General features: G+C 50.2%; 1 protein-coding gene across 2 annotated transcripts in view; it reads left to right on the forward strand.

Annotated features, from left to right (window-relative positions):
• The window catches only part of MAN1C1 (mannosidase alpha class 1C member 1), a 54664-nt gene that overhangs the window by 7016 nt on the left and 27399 nt on the right, over positions 1–20249 (forward strand). For both annotated transcript variants that reach the window (XM_040086141.1, XM_040086143.2), the window contains exon 2: positions 11843–11939. In XM_040086141.1, the coding sequence (XP_039942075.1) occupies positions 11843–11939 (97 nt within the window). The remainder of the gene's footprint in view (positions 1–11842; positions 11940–20249) is intronic.

The following is a 20249-nucleotide window of genomic DNA, read 5'->3' on the forward strand; positions in this document are numbered from 1 at the left end:
TTAACTTTTAATCAATGATTAAATTTGCCCCTTAATGGGAGAAAGATTTTCATGCTAAGTGTTCTTTGCTTTGGTTCTGTGTGCAAGGCTTTGCCAGATGACGTTAATCCGTCATGTTTGGTTTACTTTGTGATTCTGTTATTGCACAGATTGATTGTCATTTTGATGTTTTTGAATATGTTCTCCAGTATTGAAAACAATTCAGATTTTAGATGGGGCGGCTGAGAAGGGAGAAAGGGAAATGTACCTTAGTACTGAATGAGAGACTGACCTGAATATAAAACTGACCTGGAGCTGTCAGGAGGGGAAGGCAGGAAGGAATATTCACTCTGATGGTGGCGAGAGGAAATCCTGGTGCTGGGAGCATTCTGATTTTTAAACTTAGGGAAGAGACTACATTTACATTCCCCAGAAAAATACTTTTCAGTGGATGCTGTGAGTGGATTTGGCATGAGGAGCACACACTGCCATGATTGCTGTCTTTACTCTTGGTCCCCTGGCACTTGAGTTCATCATCTGACACCACATTTTGGAAGGGCTCCAGAGGAGCTGTCGTGGGCAGCGGTGTCTGTGAGCTGCACATAATGTGAGGGCTTTGTGCACCACGGACCCGGAGCAGGGCAGGAGGCAGAGCACAGTGGGAGCTGTGCTGGGGGACTGGATAACAAACATCCCCTGATTGTGGGACAGGATGGCTCTGGTCTGTATCCTGCCTAACGGGGCAGAGCACCCTCTGGTAATTAAAGCAGGACACTTTGTGTCCTGCTCCTGAGGGCAGAGCCGTCGTGGCACCCCGTGGAGCCGGCGGGCACCTCTGTGAAATGGGCACACGCTGCTTGATCCCCGATCCAGCAGGAAAATGTGCAGCGGAGCCGTTTCCTCCTGGGCACTCCAGCGCTCCCTGCGAGGACGCTGGAGCGTGAGTAACAGCCAGAGGCTGCGCTAAACCGAAGTGACTTCTGTGCCTCCCTCCTGCATCTCCCCATCCCGACAGCAGCTGCGGAGTCCCCCGTGTGAGGGAGTGTCTGCTGGTCAAAGCAGAGATCTCCAGCGGCTTTGGAAAGGGGAGTGGTGTTCCCGAGGCTTCCTCCCTGAGCTGGAAGGTAACGGAGTGCAGCTTTCTAGGGACGGGAGCCCTGCCTGCTGAAACCCTCCGAGGTCCCTGGAGCCATCACACGGCTTGGGACGTGCCCCGTGCTTGTCCATCGGGGTCCCCGGGGGCTGTGTGAGCCACAGGCGCTGATCTGATCCCTGTTCCTCAGTGGCACGGCAGGAACCTTGCGCTGCCCCCTCCGTGGGGCACCCTGGGGGTCTCCCCGTGCCGGCGGCTTGCTCTGAGCTGTGGTTTCTCTGTGACCTCTCCCCTCTGTCAAACCCAATTGAAGTTTTCCAGCTCAGGAGTTACCGGGGAGGACGGGCAGACGACAGCAGAGCAGAAAACGGTCCCTGGGTTTATTTGAGCTAATTGTTCTAAAGGCTGGGATTGAGTGGGAGCCAGGAGCTCATTAGTTCTAATCTGGCCTCCAACACTTGCCTTGCGTGGCTCTAGAGCTGTTGTTAGATTTCCTCTCTGAGATATTGCAAGAATAATGCTGCAAAGAATATTAACTGCAAGAGAGGGAGAAATCCTGCAGCATCTCGTGCCAGCAGCACTAGCACAGGATGATGATATACAGTGAATGTTCCTCCTAGAGAGTGTCCCTTCCCTTCAGAGGGACCCGGTGACAGAGCTCGTGCTGATTTGTGGAGCGGGATGGCTCTGCAGACTGTCTGTGCTGAGAATTGGAGCCGTGTGAGCAACGTCCGGGCAGCCGTGTTTAAAGCAGGGCTTTTGCTCTAATTGTGTTAACGCGATTTCCCTGGGCAGGGAGGGAAGTGCAGAACCGTGTACTTTGAGAAGTAACAAAGGATAATTACAAAGTAATCGCGTTTCATCCATGCTGAAACCCCCCTGCTGCCTGGGTTAGCCAGCAGGATAAAACACAAATAAAACACTTCCAGTGGAAATGGGATGTTTCTGGCTCTCCTTCCTCATTTTCCTCTGGAGTTATCTAGTAAGGACACGTGTTTATGTTGGAATTCAGCACTGATGAACCCAAACAAACCCTTGGCTGATTTCGGGTGCTGTTTTGGCTTTTCTCCAGCACCAAGACCATGTCAGGATTGCTGTGTTTGATTATCTTGTCTCTCGGAGGTTTGTGCTGGGTGCTGCTGAACCCAAACAACCAGAACACTGTTGCTGCTGGCTGTGGCTCTGCCCACTCTCATCAGTGGTTGCACAGCAAAATAATTCAAAATCCATAATTTCAGCTCTGGCTGGCATAGGACGAAGCCATAGGCAGCTCTCTTCTCTCGGTTCTTTCATTTCTGACTTTCAAAGGCTTAAATGAAATGCGGAGTTGAGTGTTGGAGTGGGATTTGGTAAGTGGAGGCTGGTTCCTTCAGCCTGAGCAGTTCTGTGGGTGCCACTTCTGCACTGGTGTGGAGCCTGTGAACAGGAGCTGCCTCTGGTTCTGCTGAACCTTTATCAGAAGCTCTCTTCTGTAGTTTATTACCCACATCCCTGAAGCTGCCATTCCTTACTTTATTCTGGCAGCAGTCCATTAGTCACAGCCGTGTGATGGTGAGCTGGAGCAGTGCCAGGGCCCAGCCTCGATCCCTCCGAGGATGGGAGGTCAGCCCAGTGAGAGCCAGGCCCCTCCATCCTGCCAGCTGAATCCCAACATTGTTCTCACATCCACCCCACCGACCTCATTTTCATCAGAGATCCGGTGTTTGCAACCTGGTTTGTGTGATTTATTGTGGGCTCTGGGACTCTTGGAAGGGTTTATCAGCCTCTGGCTAATACGTTTGCTACTGTGGTCCTGGAATTTCTTGTACCACTTTTGTTAGGTGACAGCTCTGACACGTGGCTCTGGGAAGGCTCTGAGTGAGTTTCTTGCGTCTGTTATTAGCTATTACCTGTGATAAATTATTGGACTAATCTCAGCTGACTACTTAATACTTGAGAATTGCTCTGTTCCTCTCTTCAGAAGTTCCAATCACAGGAGCTCTGGAAAAGGGAGAGGACAGCAGTGCTCCAATCTGTCCCTCTGAGCAAGGACTACAAAGACAGATGGGGAGCAGGTGAACCAGCAACAAATCATTAAACTAAACTCATCCTCCCAGATCTCTCCTGCTAAGCCATCCAAGTGTGAGATGAAGCACGAGGTGTGCTCAGCCTCCCTCTTTCTCCTGTTCCAGCATTTGGACTGAGACAAAGCCAGTTTCCAAACAGATGTTCCTCCTGCTTCCTAAATCCGTTCTCACAGTGCAGAACAGGAGTGATGCAGGATGACTCTTGGCCTGTATTTAGGGTTTTTTTCTTCCCTTCTTCCTTTGCTTCAGTTCTCCCATCTGCTTCTGCTGTGTTTTGGGCCCCTGAGCCATCATGTGTCAGAAGCAATTCACACCTTGTGGGTGCTGGTGGGGAGGCAGCTCAGCTGCGGGGCCTGGAGTGGGGGAGCGAGGCTGACACGGGGGGAGTGAGAGGGACCTGAGCGTCTGAGGAACCTGGGACGGGGCTGTTCCTTTTGCCTCTGGCACGTGTGGTGCGTGCGAGGCTGATCCTCACTCTGTGTCTCAGAGTGCTTTGGAAACGTCCCCTTGGCTGAAGAGGAGCTCTTCACTGTGCAGCCTGGGCTGCTGGAGTGGGAGCCCCCCACAGCAGCCCAGCTCTGGTGCCTGCTGGTCTCCATCCCACACTGGTTTTGTTGACGTGCCTCGGGATGGCTCCGTGGCAGATTTGCACACAGATACTCTGGAGCCTGTTTGCTCTTTCTCCTCCAAGCCCTCTGAGGATTCCTGCCATGCTCCCACATCCAAGGCTCGGGAGTACAAAGCCTCCTCTCTCCTCTCCGTTTTGTTTCTTTTTCATTATCGATCTGTTTGACATTTGTCCTGTGGGCTGTCAAACAGACAGGCCCAATACGTTCTGGAGACTTTGCTTTTCTTTTTTTTATTTTCCTTGATAAAGTAAAGCAAAATGTTTCCACACCTTTTCCTTTTCTTCCTTCTCCTTGCAGCATTGTGGGTTACTTATGGCTACAGCTCCTTTTGAGCATCCCCTTGGGCTGTGGCTCTCCAGAAATGAGAATTCTGTGCAGATGGTATCTGTAGGGAAAGGAAAAAACCTCCCGTTGTCATAATGCAGGAGCGTAAGAGCAATCCTGCTTCGCGTTTGTGTTTCCATCCACCTTCCCATTCGGCGTGGGGGGATTTTGGGGAGGGGCTGATGGATTCTGGCCTGGCTGTTCAGCTGTTGCTCTTGTTCTCCTGGAATGTTGGGCACTTGCAAGGAGAATTTGTAGCCTGTGTGTAATTAGGGATTTACAAAGCCCGTGTGCTGTACATGCTTGAAGGGAAGTAGCTGAAATGGAAGAGCCCTCAAGGCAGCCTACAGGAATGAGACAGTGCCCAAAATCTTAAGAGCTCAGGGAATTCCCTGCCTGGTTTGTGCTGCAGGCACAAAACCCGGGAGGGGACTCAGAGGTGACATTTGAAGGAGCACCATTACTAGGGAATTACTTTTTTTCCCCACTTTCCTTCCTTAAAGTGTGCTGGAATGCAACAGTAGTCGCTAAGAAAAGCCAGACTGTCCAGCCTGGAGTGAAAAGGACTTGAAAAGATGCAAATAGCAGTGTCACACGATGGGGGCTGGTGCTTTCTGGTCCTCCTGCAGTCCGGTGTGCCTGCAGCCCCGGCAGCAGCTCAGGACTTGTGTTTGCCAGTCATCTCCTAATACACAAGAGTCAGCTTGGGAAGTCAGCTGTGGCACTGGGGTGTAAAAACCCCCAACCCCTTTCATATGGACCTTAAATTTCTTCCCTGATTTCCTTGTGCTTCCAGATGTTGCTCAAAGAGCTGCTTCTGCCTTCTGCGCTGACAGCACGGGCGATCAGAACTATTCCTTTGGTTTTAAGCTCATCTTTCTTAAGTGTCACCTCTTCAATTTTCAATCCTTCCTGTACCTTGCTACTCGCTTTCTCTGAGATTGCTGCCGCAGCATCTCCACTTCGGTCTCCCTCCCACGAGCCCCGGTCACACCTGCCCTTCCTCACTGCCCCAATCCTGTTTGCAGTGTTCCAGAGCGCCTCTGGGGTTTCCATCCAGGGAAGAGCTCATCCCTCAGGTTTACCAGGACTGCCAGGTGCAAACCAGACCTCAGGGACTGCCTTTGGCTCTCGGCTCCCTAACGCCGGTGACAGCAGTGCCTGGGTGGCCGCTGGAGGTGACAGGGTTGGGACAGAAGGAATCTTTATTGTGTTTATTGCGGTGTGGCTGTGCAGCGCCAGCCTGGCCGTGCTCTGGGATATCCTGAGTCTGATCAGCTCTAGGGGCTCGCAGGGAACAGGAAGCTGAGGTGCCAGGGTGGCCAGGAACACAAATCCCTTTTATTCCAATCAGAATTTTCCCCGAGCTTTGATTCTGGGAAGCGAAGGAAGAGGAGGCTGCACTTTCCCTCATCTCTCCACTAAATCACCCCGTGCTTTGGTCTAGACTTGCAAATTTATTCTCAAAACCATTGTCGGCCTCTTCCAGGCCAGCATCTCATTACAGAGCTACTGCAAAACCAACTGCTCTTGCTGACATGTTTCCTGATTTAGATGCAGCTGGATCCAGCTGGGGTTTAGTGCCTCAGATAGCCCTGGAAGGGTTTTATTTTTTTTTCTTCTCTTGACACGGTTAAATCTAGTTGCATTAGGACTTTAATTAGGTGTTAGTTTAATTGTGGTTTGAGCTGTTTTCTCCCATTCAGCTTTCCTAACAGGGACTGAGTCGGGGAGACTCTTGAGTTTTATTTTTGTCCTTGCCGCTGACACTGACAACCTTGGACTGCTCTGTGCTGGGCTTTTTTCTGTCCTCCCAATGTAAATCAAGCTTCCAGTGCTGCTTTTCCCCTGGCTGCGGTGGGCAGGGAGTGCTTGGCCCTGCAGGTCTTTGCTGGGAACTCCCCATGACCTGCCTGGCTGGGAACAGCCAGGAGAGCTTAAAGCTTATTTTTTTAATATTGTGCCTTGCTGGAAGGTGATTTCTTCTGACTTCCTAAAGAATTCCCCCATTGTTCCGGTGATGGAGATCAGTTTTCTGAGCCATGTCTTTGGCTGTTGTGCAAGAGAGGGTGAGCTGTAATAGCAGCTGATGGCAGAAAAAACCAAAATGCAGCTTTGAGAAGGAGCTGCCAGGAGTTTGCCAGACAGAAATTGAAGCAAAGCCCCACTCACCTGTTGCTGGAATTGCTCTGTTACATTTACCTCCAGATAAAGCTGCCTGTAGCAAGCGATTCCTCTATCTGCCATCTCCACTGAACTCAGCTCTGATGTGTTTGCAGGCAGGAGCTGACAGGGATGGAAACTTGGAGTGAGAATCCTCCAGGAAGAGCTGGAGCCCCATGGAGGAGTTCTGTGCCCAGGCTGTTGCTTTAGGTGTGGAAAACAAGCCTTTATCTTGTGTTTAAGGAGAACCTGAGCAGAACAGCAGCAGGGGTCAAAAAGGTGAAGCTTTCCTGAGCTTTGGGGGTCACTCCAAAGGGTGTGCTTGGAGAAATCTGCTTTTGGGGGAGTTGGTTGGTGACAGGAACCAGCCCTGCGCTATCTGGGAGGCCAATCAGCCTGGAAAGGGGGAAATCCCAGTGCTCCAGGGATTCCTCTGTCCCAGGCTGCTCCAAGCCCTGTCCAGCCTGGCCTTGGGCACTTCCAGGGATCCAGGGGCAGCCACAGCTGCCCTGTGGACCAAGTGAGCCCAGGCTCACAGTGCCCAGGGCACTCTGGATATTTCCCCCCAGTGCTCCGAGAGGAAAGGGCTGAGCGTGTTTCAGGTGGAGGAGCAGTGGAAGTTGCCCAGAGGATGTGTCAGAGTCACCAGCGGAGAGCAGAGGGGAAATAGCCGGAGTTGGGATTGCGCTCTCCTGGCTTTCCTTTGGGAGTGCCTGGCTCAGGTTTTACCCCTTTGCCACGGGTGTAAGGGATGAGTTTGATTTAAAGTGGGAGAGGAGAGGGGATGTTGGATTAACGCGTCCCCAGGTGAGGCTCCCGTGCTGGCGGCGCTTGAAGGCCGATTAAATGGAAATCTCTGCAGCTCCCCGAGTGCTTCATTCCAGGCAGGAGAGAACATGGCTGCTGGAAAACAGGCAGGGTAGCCAGCATGCCTTTAAATTGCTGGAGTTCCTGTTGGGATCTATTGGATTTACTGTAATCTTTAATTATAAAGTGTAATTACTTTAGGATGGGTTGTCAATGTTGGTGTCCGTCTCCGGGAGTTGCTTGGTAACATCCCTGGAGCTGCAGCTCCTCCTGCTCTGCATTTCCAGGCTTTTAAACCCAGCCAGAGGAAGGCTCTGGATATCAGTGTCTGCCTAAATGGAACATCTCCATCCACTGGAGTGAGCACACAGCCTTTTTGTTATCATTTTGCTGTTACATAAAAGCATTACCGGGGACACGGGCCCAGAGAAGTAAGCTGAGAAGTTGCTCAGCTTTCCATTAAAGGTTTTCAAATGAATTCCAGCCTTTTTATAGCATTCTGCCCTGCTGTTTGCCTGGATATTTATATCTCCATGTGATAATATAAAGGCAGCAACACAGAATAAACATGATGCTGTTTCATTACCTTTTCTGCAGATCCTGAATTATACAGGTTTATGCAAGTCTGATAAGGGAAAAATACATCCATTATTCCAAATAGAAATGAGTTATCCCAATGTGTTCGGGCAGACTTCTTCCTACAAGACTGACAGTTCCTCTTTTTCTCTCTATCTTGTTCACCTGGCAAATTATGTTTTATACAGCAGGGGAAAATAAATGGCATTATTGCAGCTTGAAAACCCCAGCTGGCCCAGGGCTTCCGTGGGGCAGCAAGGGGGTTAAAGGTGGGATAGAACAGGTCCTACTTTGGAAACTGATAGGACAAATAATCTGCTTCCAGCTGCAGGAAAAGGAAGAGAGGAGGGGAAAAAACAAGTTAGGAATACAATGGGGAAAGAAATATTAAAATGACACTCAGCACCCTGCCCTCCTTTTTTTTTTTTTTTTTTTTTTTTTCTTTAACCCAAACTGGAATTTTCTTTGATCTTTTCTAGTGAAATGTTTGAAGGGGAGTTGAAGGAAGGAGGCTAAAGAGCCACAGTAGTGGTTATCTTGTGAAGATAATGGCTTTGTGTAATGTTCCTTGGAAGTGCTTGAAAGGGGCTGATTGGTTGGTATATTTAGATTTCATCTTTTAAGCATTTACTAATTATCCCAGTCTAGCTGGATAAAACTAATCAAATAGCTGTTTGGGAATGCTCTGCATCTGGAAATCTTCCCTGTTAACAAAAGGAGGGCAAGTGATGGTGGCGGGGAGCTTTTTCTTCTTTCCCCACCCCCCCCTCATCTCTCTGCTTTTTGCCAGTCCATAAATCCAGAGATTTGGAGTGGTTTAGTTATGAAATGTGCTTAAGATTTGCACATCTCTTCAAAGTGAAAACGCTTTCTTGGTCAAGTTTTTTATCCCAAGACCTATTTCCTCATGACCTGGATCACAGCATCCTCTAAATGCTTTTTGTTCTGCTGCTGCCTCTGTGAAACACAGGTGGGCTTGAAAGCCAGGTGCCTTTGGGGTTTGGATGGAGCAGAGCACTAGGAAAGATAAGGATCTAAATGGTGAAAATGATAGCTCAGGTTTTCAGAGTTCAGGTTTGTCATTTCTGGTTGGTTTTAATACAGACTTGTCTGGCTGGGCAGCTGAAACTCTCCAAAGTAACAAGTGGCTTACAGGTGAAAGGAAAGAAAAGAGCCATCTGACAAATTAAGTTATAAATTTGGACGTCTCTGCTATAAATCAGTTGAGACTGGGAGTGCTTAGAATACCAGGGACAAATAGATAATTGTCTGTTAGGTGGCAGATGGCTCGCTGGTGAGAACAAAATCTGAAATTATGGATCTATTTCCATAATTTTTGTGGTTCCGGTGCCATTTTTCAAATGCAAAATGGCACAATGTTAACACTGATGTACTGTGATGTGTGAGGACTGGAGTGGCATAAAATATTCACTTCTTGTCCTGGTGGCTCATCGGAAATGAGCCTGGAACACCTCAGCACGCAAATTCCCCTCCCTGCTGCACCTCCATCCCTTCTCCTCCAGCCTGGAATTTGGAATCTCTGCCCAGAGGAGCTGCTGTGGATGTGGAGCCCCCACTTTTAGGACCTCGCTGCATCCCTTCAGTGGTTTGGGAGCTGAGGTGCTAAATTTGGACTGGGGAGGCAGCTGCAGGCAGCCAGAACGGGCAGAGTGGTGCAGATGCTTTTTTGGCTCTTCAACTTTTCCAGTTGCTGCTTTTTGGAGCTGTCAGTGGAGAGAGGGGAGCTCTGGGCTGCTGGGAGATGAAAAGCTGCCACGCTCTGCATCCTGCCTCCCAAATCTGCGGGGTTTAGAGGCAGGCAGCACAGTGTGCTTCACCTAAAGGGAGCCTGGCAGCTCGATGAGGCAGCACTTGCAATGCCATCACCCCCGATGATCAGCTCAGGGCTGAACACAGGCAGAGTCTGAGGCTGAGATTTTTGGTGGGGGAACTTCTTGCAGGGGTGAGACAAAGGCAGCTGAGGTGGCTGAGCAGGCAGGTGAGGGACGCACCTGTTGGCTCTGTCAGCGCTCGGAGCTCTGGGTGAAGTGGGGCACTTTGGGGAGCCTCGGGCTGTCCCTCCTTGCGCGGGGAGACAGGAAAAGAGGAGGATTTCCCTGTAGGAGAGGTGGCTGTTGGAGGCTGAAGGGAAACCCCGGGTCGTTTTCCATGCCCACCCTGGGACTCAGGTGTCTGCAGACTCAGGGAGCTGTGGCTGGGTTCACCCTGGACCTTCTGCACTGGAGGGGTTAAAGAAGTTGAGGGAAGGAAATAACTTCAGATTTCATACTCAGCTTAAAATGAGGCTGACTCAGAATTACAGCGTTAGGAGTTTTAGGGAAGAGAACAGAATCATTTCCATGTCCTCTGCGTGTCCGGCTCCCCGTGTGCCAAGGGTGGGTCCTCCTTCCTCAGCTCTGACCCAGGGGAGAAGGGGGCCCAGGAGGTGCCTGGCTCTTTCCTCTTGGTGCAGGGGCCCTGTGGGAACGCTGCCTTTACAAACACCCTGCTTCCCGCTGGCAGCTTCGGGATCGAGCTCCGACACATAAACGCCTTTGCTCTGCCCGGAGAGAGGCCAGAGCTCCTCAAAGATTCACCCTGTTATGTTCATGAAGAATGAGAACTTCCTATTTAGAACCTGCTGCCACTGGAAAAAAAAAACCAAAAAAACAGAGATTTGGCAAAAATAAAGTGAACACCCTGAGTCATATGACTGGGACATGTTTGAGTGCATTTTGTGGAGGGTTTCATCCCCCTCCCTGGCTCATTATTTAGTTTCCTCAGCAGAGCTCTCCACTGACTAATTCATCCCACACTGAGTTTTTAAACCCCAAATTGGCTTTATTTGTTTGTCCAGCATTCCATCTCCCGGTGGTGTTGGAGCCTGAGTGTTATCAATCAGTTCAGCAAATGTTTATCCTCCTCCATATGAACAGCTCCAGGAAACTTTACTTTGGAAGCTTGATGTTTAAAAAGGAGGGGGGAATCTGGGGATGAGGCTTTTTGCTAATTAAAGAGGATACTGCCATGGGCTTGTGATGTTGGGTTAGTGAAACACACAGCTGGAGGGAAGCGCAAGAGCTGAGATGACAGGAGGAATTTCAGACCAAAGTAACCTGCAGGTTCTGATCCTGAAACGGAGCAGCAAATGCTGCTGCAGACACGAGACGGGAGCGCTCTGTGGAGGAAGGATTTGCTTTAAACCGTCATTTTCCCTCAAAAGTCTGGTCTGAGGGAAGCATTTCAGACTTCTCTTATCTTTGCTGGAGAACATGGTTGATTCTCTGAAGCCCCTTCTTCCCCCGTGCTATCTTTTCTCGCAGGGATTGAATCAAAGGATGTTCAGGTCAGGGCGATGCTGGGGCTGGAACTGCTGAGAGCCAGGCTGGGGGGGTTAGAAAAGGCAGCTTTATTTGAGGCACTCCTTGGAAGCTGACAAGTCCCACTCTCTCCCAGATGAAGAAAGGACACTTGTAGGTTTAATTTTTCCTCCCAGCTGGAGCCAGAGGGGCAGGAGGACAGAAAAAGCTGCGCTGGGATTTGTTTGTGTGTGTTGGAACTTGCACAAGTGCTGCCCTGCTGCCCTCAGGGGAAGGTCAGGGTGCTGGGCCTGGGCAGGACAGCTCAAACATCCCAAAAGGAATTGTTTGACTTGGATGAGGCTGCTCAGAAATCACCCAGCCCATGTGCAGAGCTCTCTGAAGAAAGCACTGGGGAGTTTTGATAGAAGAAAACAAAATGCCGTGGATTTGGTCTTTGTGCATGTGTTCTGTCAATCAATAGAATGAAATCCTCTGTGCAGTCCCTAAGTTGAGTTTCTCCCTGTACTTAGGGACAGATCAGCTCTGGCCTTGCGTTCTTAGCCCATTTTGGCAACCATTCTGAAATAGTGATGCCATCTGAAAAAGGTTGGAAATTCAGGGATGGAGACAGCTTTCTACAAATCCCACGTGGTTTGCAGGGCCAAGGGGAAAAGCGGGGTTTTGCTGTGAGATGTGCCAGGCTCTTCAGCAGAAATGATGAGCGGGAGACTTCATCCCAGCTCTGGATGCAGCCCCACTCCTCGTGTTCGGTGGGAATTAAGATTTTGTAATTAATGGGCCATGGGTTTAGCATTGAGTGGGGAAACTCCCATCGATTCCCAGAGCTCAGGTTTGGAAATTCTCCCTTGTGGTGACTGTTTCCATTCCCTTTTCCCCTGGCAGATGATGAAGTTTGCCTGGGATAACTACAAGCAGTATGCCCTGGGGAAGAACGAGCTGCGCCCGCTGACGAAGAACGGCCACATCGGGAACATGTTCGGTGAGTGGGGCTCCGTTCCCTGCAGTTTCACTTTTCCTGGGGTTTTGACGGTGCCCAGGGCAGCTCCTCTCTCTGCAGGGCAGGGAGGGGTCTGCCACAGCTGCTGCTGAGAAGCAAGGCTTTGAACCCGTGTGCTGGAGGTGAGCTGTGCACGTCCCAGGGCTGGGAATCTCCTCCCTTCAGGCAGCTCCCAGTCCCAGCCTGGGTCCCCTCTCTGTGCGGGGCCAGCAGCAAATGTGCTTGGGAGCAGTGCTAAAATGAGAATGTCTTTATTAAAACATGAAGCCAGCCCAGGGCTGACAATGCTGCTATTTGTCTGAGCTTGTAGGCTTCAGGACCTGACCAAATTGAGCATTTTCTCGCTCGTTTCTCCACTGTTGAGCGAGATGTGAATTCCATGAAATATTGAGTGAATCAATATTAAAAGCTCTTTATACTCTGTACTAACTGGCTTGTATAATTTTACTCTTTAGCAGATAACCTTTTTTTCTTTATGTGAGCTGCTTTCCGTGCTATTCCCCTGCTCGTTCTGGTGGGATACTTGCTGTGGTTTGGGGGCATTTGTTGGCTTTTGGGGATGTAAGTTGTTTTTTTGCTGCTCTGCGCTCCGAGCATTTCCCTGTCTGTGCCGTGGGGAGCCCAGCACAAGCTCCCTCAGCGGCCCTTCCTCTCCCTTCCCTTCCATCCCTGGGGAATTCCTGCTGTGCAGAGGGCTCTGTGGGATCTGTGTGCAGGGATGATCTCCTGGAGTTCCTCAGGGGGCAGATTCCCCGTGAGCTGATTTCCTCAGTGCAGAGGATGGCACTGAGGGTTTGGAGAACGCTCCCATCCTGTTTTGCACTCTGTAGGTGCCCAGGTCCTACTCCACATCAGCTCCAGGACGGGGAGCTTCCAGCCTGTGGGGATCTGCTTTGTGTGGACCCTAACCCTAATCCTGCTCAGCTTGGGGGGCTGAGACGTGGGGAAGGGAAGTCTGAAGGTGGAAGTGGCATCAGGTGTCTCTGACACCATCAGCCTACAGAAGAGAAGCTTTGGGGAGACCTAATTACGGCCTTCCAGGACCTGCAGGGAGCACGAGAAAGGTGGAGAGACCACGTCCAAGGGTCTGGAGTGACAGGAGCGGCTTCAAGCTGACAGAGGCAGGGCTGTGTGGGATATCAGGGACAAGTTCTTTGCCGTGGGGGTGGCGAGGACACATCTGACTCTCAGCTGGGCTGCACAGAAATCCCATTAACCCTTGTGGAGGGTTGGGATTGTCACAGGCCGGGTGGGAGCAGCCCCTGCCCGGCCCCTCTCTGCCAGCAGCTCTGATTTGGGTGGGTTTGGCCTTTGCTTTGCTCTTTCAGCCCCCTCCAGCAGCAGCCAGGTTCTTCATTTGACAATTTGCATGGAGTTCAGCAGCAAGCTGAAGCATTTTGCAGCTCTTCCACTCTGGCAAGCTTGTCAAAATTCCTCAAGGAGTGTGCCAGTAAACAGACAAAAATATTGAAAGCTTTAAGATGCATTTATCACGCTAAAACAATTGACAGTACTTATGCTTGTTTGTAGTGTGCCCGTGAGCACTCTCAGGGAAAATGCTTTGGAGCACGAGGATTTGCAGACAACTGCAGAAAGGCAGCTTCATGGTACATTTCAGCCTTTTCACGGGCTTTTCCTCCTTCTCTCCGTGCCTGCTGAGCAGGGCAGCATCAGGCACTGCCTCGTTGCAGCCCTCTGTCCCTCGTGCCTTCAGAGCCTTGGAGAAACCAGCACAGGGCACTGTGGCCCTGCGTTGTTGCCCACTCCCCCTCCTGTCACATCAAGTGTCTTTTTATTCCGAGCTCCAGATGGAGAGGAGGCAAACTGGGTGCTCTCCAGGCTGGAAATGTCAATATTAAGCTGAGATTTCTCTGCAGCTGCTTCCATGTGGGAGGGGAGGATCCTCTTTGGGGCTATTTTCGAGCGTGTTTGTGTGCATGGGAAGCAGTCGAGTTCCTGAAGGGTGATACATTTTGCTGTTGTGGATGTGCTGCTGCTCACTTGGAGCCTTCAGTTTGGCAGGCTTGGCCTTGGGGGGAGTTGCTCTGGATCAAATATTCCCTCCAGTCCAAGCAGAAGTAAAAATGAACTCTGAATTCTGCCCCTGCAGAGTGTCCTGCAGCTCCTGACAGCCAGGAGAGAGCTTCCCTCCCCATTTTCCTGCCCAGGTAGGAAAACCTGGATCCCCAAGCCTGTTAATCTCTCCAGAGATCCAACTTTGCCACTTCCCAAGTATTTTCCAGCTTCTCCACAGGCAGCATTCCCCCTCTCCCGGACTTTGTTCTTGGTCTCACGTTCCTGCCGGTGCTTGATGTTCTTCAGCTTCTGTTTCTAAGGCATCGCTCTCATGGAGCCTCTCCCACGTTTCTGGACGGAGTTTATGTGCACAGAACTCCTGTGATTGCTGTCATTTACAATCACTGCAGCTCGAGAGCCCTTTCCCTTAAACCCACAAGCTGTGCTCCTTTCATCAGCATTAATTATTCATCAGCCCTGCTTGAGATCAGAAGTGCCAACGCTGAACAGCCCAGCCCATGGCCTCCGGTGGGGTAAACGCGGTTTAGACTTTCAGATGTGTGGTGATTTCCCTGGAAATGACGCCGTGGAAGCGGGCAGAGTGCTCCACGAGCGTGGGGGGATGATCTGTGCTGGAGCAAACCCCACATCACGGGGTTCCAGGGGCTCCAAATGGTCCTAAAGGCTGCACAGCTCGGGGGTCAGGGTTTGCCTGCAGGATTTCTCAAGGAGAAGCTGCAGAGTGCCAGGCACTGCTCAAACCATGCCCCAAACGTGCTGGTTCAGGAACGTTTAGGGAAAATGGCACCGCTGAGCTTGTGGCTGAGGGTGAGGCTGGAGATGTGCAGGTACAAATTCTGCCCCCGGTGCTGATGCAGGTATTTTAACCCTTCTCAGCCACCTCAGCACTGCTGCCTTTGGTGCTGGCAGGATTCAATTCCCTGATGTTTGCAAATGTTGGCTGGCTGGGAGCGGGGCTGCTGGAGAGGGCAGCAGCTCTGTGTGTCACAGCCCCCGAAATGCACCTGTCACAGTCAGCTCCAGAGCCCTGGATTATTATTCTGCCCGCTCCCCGGCTCTGTCAGAGCCACTTATTTTTCTGACAAAATGTTTTTAAAATCCTGTTAGCTTTACAGAGCTTCTGTAGCTACAGGAGAGCGAGCTGGCATCTCGTTCTGCTCGTGCATCAGCTGAATTGTCAGTTACATTTTGATTGCACAGTCTTTTAACAATGATAAGGTGAGAAGCCTGATTTTCAGATATCTCTTGAAGTGTGCAGTGCTGGCAGCAGAAGAATCTTTCTTTGACTTATAACCTGAGCCAATTTGCTCTGAAATCAGTGACAGCAAGTAAACATGGAACCTTGCTGTGCTGTTGGGCATCTTTCACCACCTAAATGCACGTTGATTTATTAATTTTAGTTTAAAAATAGCAAGCCTTAACCAGGTTTCTCCCCTTTTTTCCTCTTTGCCCCGCTCGATATCACGCCTGAAATCATGAATTGCCTGGTTGCAGCCGTTGCTCCTCTCAGCATATGCTGCATTTCTGCAGCGCGGCGAGGCTGCTGGGAATCCGAGGGACGCGTGTCGCTGCCGGGTCAGCAGGACCGGCTGGCACAGCTCTGCCAGCAGCTGCCCTGAGAGGACAGGAGCTGTTTACGCCTCATCCTGCAGCAGGGCTCTCGCCTTGCTCCACGTTTGATTGCCTGGTGACACGGCACAGGGTGGAGAAATTCCTGGAAAAGTCTGTGTTTGCCTGGGCTGTGTTTGTGTGCTGGGCTCAGACTTTGGCCTGGGCTGTTTGCTTTGAAGACAGGAGGTCGTTGGCCTCAGCTGCCTGGAAATGGGGCTGGTTTGGCTCTGCAGGGTGAAAAAGGGGATGAAGTGGCTGGGGAAGAAAAGCAGTGACCACAGGAATGTATCCAGAGAGGCCTCTGGAAAGGACCAACCCGACTGTCCTGAGTCCAGAACCTTCGGGTTTGTTCTGCCCTGTGGCACTGCCACCTGCCAGCCTCAGATCTGGATGGAAATTCCAGGAATCCCACTGGATTTAACACCCCCAAGTTCCTGTGACAGCAGCTCCAGCTCAGGTGCTGGACCCCCAAATCTCCACGTCCCAGGGTCAGAGCCTCCAACCAGCCAGGCTGGCCAGCTGAGCCAAACATTTCCCAAAGAGCTGCTTCCTTCATCCAGGGTTTAGCCAGGATTTAGCAGGCAGCAAACAAACCCACCTCAATTAAAAGCGACAGGAGTTGGTCTGTGAATATATAACAGAGGAGAGGTAATTGAATGAAAATATTAATTCAGCAATATCCCAGCTACCAGAAGAGAAATGGGAACCTCCAGTTGTGCAATCACTGACTGCACCTTTTCTCTTCTGTCTCTGGGTCTCTTTCCCTGTGATCACAAAATTGCAAAACCCTGGAGAGTCCTTTTATGTGATTAAAATAATAATAATAATAATGGCTCTCTTAATTTCTATGCTGAATTATGCCTGCTGCCTATTGCACATGGCATTGGATGCTTGGCTCCATGGGCTCTTTAAAGAGAAAAATACCTTGTAATGAAGATGTTGCTGGAACTCTGTTGCTCCCTGGCATCATCATCTATTTTTTTTTTCCTTTTTCATGTATAATGTTCCCCAGATGAATAATTTTCAGGAGGGCATTTTGAGTTGACTTTGGCTTTTGCTGTCAGTGAAATCTGCAGCAGCAAACTTATTTGGCAGCAGGAAGCAGGGAATCAGGATGTCCTCCAAATCCCAAACTCACTGGAGTCTGGCTGCGTGTTGGAGCTGACATCAATTCCTGTTGTGGTGGTTTTGTTTGTTTGTTTGTTAGTTTTTTCTCCCTGTTTTGAGATAATTCCCAAGCTAATTAATCCTTCAGGAGATCTCTCCCCACTCCACTCTCACCTTGAGTCCTGCTGGCAGAGGTGGCTCCCACATCAGGGCTCTGCTGGACCCTAAACCCCACACAGGGGTTTAAGCTGATTACAGTGGCTCAGCTGACTTCTCGGCTTGAAATACTCATTTAAAAAGTTTAAACAGAAAAAAACCCCAACATCTCACAGGGCGGCCTCCAGCCCTCCTCAAACACCTTTGCATCAAACCCTGGTTCTGGGGCTGGGCAGTGACTGTTGAAAAAATGTCATTTGAACCGAGTGGGTTCATCCTAGATTGACATCTTAGCAAAGGAATAAAGTCAGAAATGAGAATTGGGTGGAGAATCCGGGATCTGAGAGCGCAGACCGGGGGATGTGGGGGCTCTGGGCAGCACAGCTTAGCCCGGGCCGGTCCTGAGCACTAACTGGGCGAGTTCATTATCTCCATGCAAGCCCATTAATCATCCCAGCTTCCTCATGAGCTTCCTGAACTTTCCACTGACCCCAAACTGAGTCTGGAGCTTAATGAGGCCTAGAAGTAGGAGAGAGCGTCTTGGGATTTGTCAGAAGCGCTTGGCGCAGCAAAACGGGGGAGAAGGAAACAAAACAAGGAATGGAAAAACAGCCATTAGAGTAGCAAATGGGAGCAGGAGAAGGGGGAAAATTGCGCTGAGCTGTGAGTGGAGAGGGTTCTGTGGGGCCTCTGTGGGCTGCTGAGAGAGGAGCAGGCAGAGATGTGGAGGAAGCCGCACGTGAGCAGTCCCGTGGTGGAGCGCACGAGGAACAATCAGGCTGGAGCTATTTTATTTTTTTTTCTTATCCTTTTTTCAGGCTCTGGGTGCACTTTAAAATGCAGTGAGCTCATTTTTAAGATTTTTCCTTCTTTTATTTTAATATTTTCTTTAAGCGCCCCATTATGGATGTTGCCTGTGCCTCATTCTGGACACTAATTATGCGGAAATAATTGTCTAATCTTCAGAGATATTGAGCGTGTGATTAAAAGGCAGCCAGCAGAGAGTGGGAGGAGTTGGACTGCTCACAGATCCAGCTCTGGATTAGGAGGCTTTGGTGGCAGCTCCACAGCAGAAGCTGAGTTGGAGGCTTGGCACTTCCAGCTGGTGTGAGCAAACATCCGACATCCGCTCCAGGGGCCTGGGCAGGGCTGTGTCAGCTCGGGAATCACAGGGAATGTGGGGCTGGATGGGGCTGGGGGCAGCCTGGAGAGTGGGCTGGGATCGAGGGGATCCATGGGATGGGATCGATGGGATCCATGGGGTGGATCCATGGGATGGGATCGATGGGATCCATGGGCTGGATCCATGGGATGGGATTGATGGGATCCATGGGGTGGATCGATGGGATCCATGGAATGGATCCATGGGATGGGATTGATGGGATCCATGGGGTGGGATTGATGGGATTGATGGGGTCCATGGGGTGGATCCATGGGATGGGATCCATGGGATCCATAGCATGGCACAGGCTGGGCTGGGCTCTGAGGTCCCTCCCCACCCCACCCGCTCCGGGATTCCGTCGGGAGGTAGTTGCCCGTCCTGGGGCTCCTGACTGCCCCGCTTGGGCTGAAGGTGGCTTTTGGGAATGCTCAGGGCCAGGACTCTTCTGGCCACTGCTTGCAGTCAGATTCTTGATGAGATTTTTGCCCGAATCACAGAATTACCGTCAGCCCACCACTAGCCCACATCCCCAAGTGCCACATCCACACGTCTGTGGGCACTCCCAGGGCTGGTGACTCCACCACTCCCTGAGCAGCCAGTTCCAACGCTTGGTAACCCATTCAGTGAAGAAATTTTCCCAATATCCAACCTAAACCTCCCCTGCACAGCTTGAGGCTGTTTCTTGTCCTGTCCCAGAGCCTGACCCCCCCTGGCTCCATCTTTATTCCAGGAGGAATTTGCAGGCACAACCCCCCTGCACTGCCAGGAACTACATAAAAAACCAGAGCAGCTTAAGAATATTTTAAAAATACACTTTTAGCTATGCCTTTTAATGTTGGAAATACCTTGAGACTCGTGGCTTTCGTACCTTTATCCCTCCGTATTTTAGCTTTCCCTTGTTTATGCAGAGGAGATGGAAACTGTACAGCAAAGAAAACCCCAAAACCCACTTACTTTGGTTTTAATTCACTTGGTTTTCACTCCTGAAACTTCTGAAGAGATTAAGCAGGTTCCAAGCTGGCTTTGCTGTGTTGGATTTCACATTTAGAACATAACTGCTTTATCACATCATTTTGTGCTGCTGCTGAGGTTTCTTTCCACCCTCATTATGTATCTCATTGGATATTCATTTGGATTAGTGTTAGATTTTGACATTTTTCTGTTCACCTCCAGGAGATCGTATATCAAATGGGTCCTGCTACAGAATTTTTCCCTCTGTAATTTCTCCAGGTGCTTGTTTCTGATTTTTTTTTTTTTCATCTTTGCTGCCTTTTTGGGGGAGAGAAGTCCCTTATCTCACTTAATCAGTGGGTTTAACTTCCTCCCACAGGACATCAGCTTCCAGATTTGTCACTGCTGCCGGGGTTGGCTCTGTGTGCTCAGAATGTTGTGGCAGGCATTTGTCACTGGAAGACCTTTATGCTTTCACAAAGTACTTCCATTTAACCTCCCAGGATTGTTCCTGTCTCTAGAGAGGATTTTTTTGGAAGTTCAAGGAAATCCCTCAGCCTTTGCTTGAGGCATCAGTGTGAAACACAGGGAGGAATTTCTAATTTTTTTTTTTTTTGGACTGACTAAAATTGTTCCTCCTTCTTCTGATGTTTTATTCCCAACGCCACTTCTGCACCCTACCACACTTTATATGCAGCTCTAAAAGAGGGGGGAAAAAAAAAAAAAAAGGAGAAAAAGTTCAGTGCAGGGAAATGAAAGCTTTTCAAGAGAAAGTTCTAAAGGCAGAGGTTGTTTCGTGCTAATTTCAATACACACAGAATTTACCTCTCAGGTACAAACACAGGATTAAGAAGACCTAAGTTACTCCTGTTTCTCTCCCCAGAGCTTTCATCTGAACACAGGATTGCACTCACAGAGCTGGGGGGGGAAAGCACAAACAGTGTGAACTGTGAGCTGGGGGCTCACAGCAGCCTCGACTGCTCTGCTCCATCTCCTTTTCCCAGCTCCAGTCTGTGCTGTGCTCTGCCAGGAAGAGAGGGAACTGGGCAACAAAGAGCCTGAGGATCGAGGTGTGCAGGAGAGCTTTCATGGACTTCTCCTTCTACAGCTGGAAGTGGAAGTCGCCTTCAGGCATTAACATTAACACCTTTTGCCTAGGCTAGAACACTCCTTCTCTCTTGGCAGGCTCCCTCCTGGTTGCTGTGGGAACCAGCATTTTTAATTTCCTGACTTTTGTGTGTACATCCCAAATTGTAGCTGTGATGTTC

The sequence above is a fragment of the Hirundo rustica genome, chromosome 25 (assembly GCF_015227805.2).
Source record: "Hirundo rustica isolate bHirRus1 chromosome 25, bHirRus1.pri.v3, whole genome shotgun sequence".
NCBI lineage: Eukaryota > Metazoa > Chordata > Aves > Passeriformes > Hirundinidae > Hirundo > Hirundo rustica.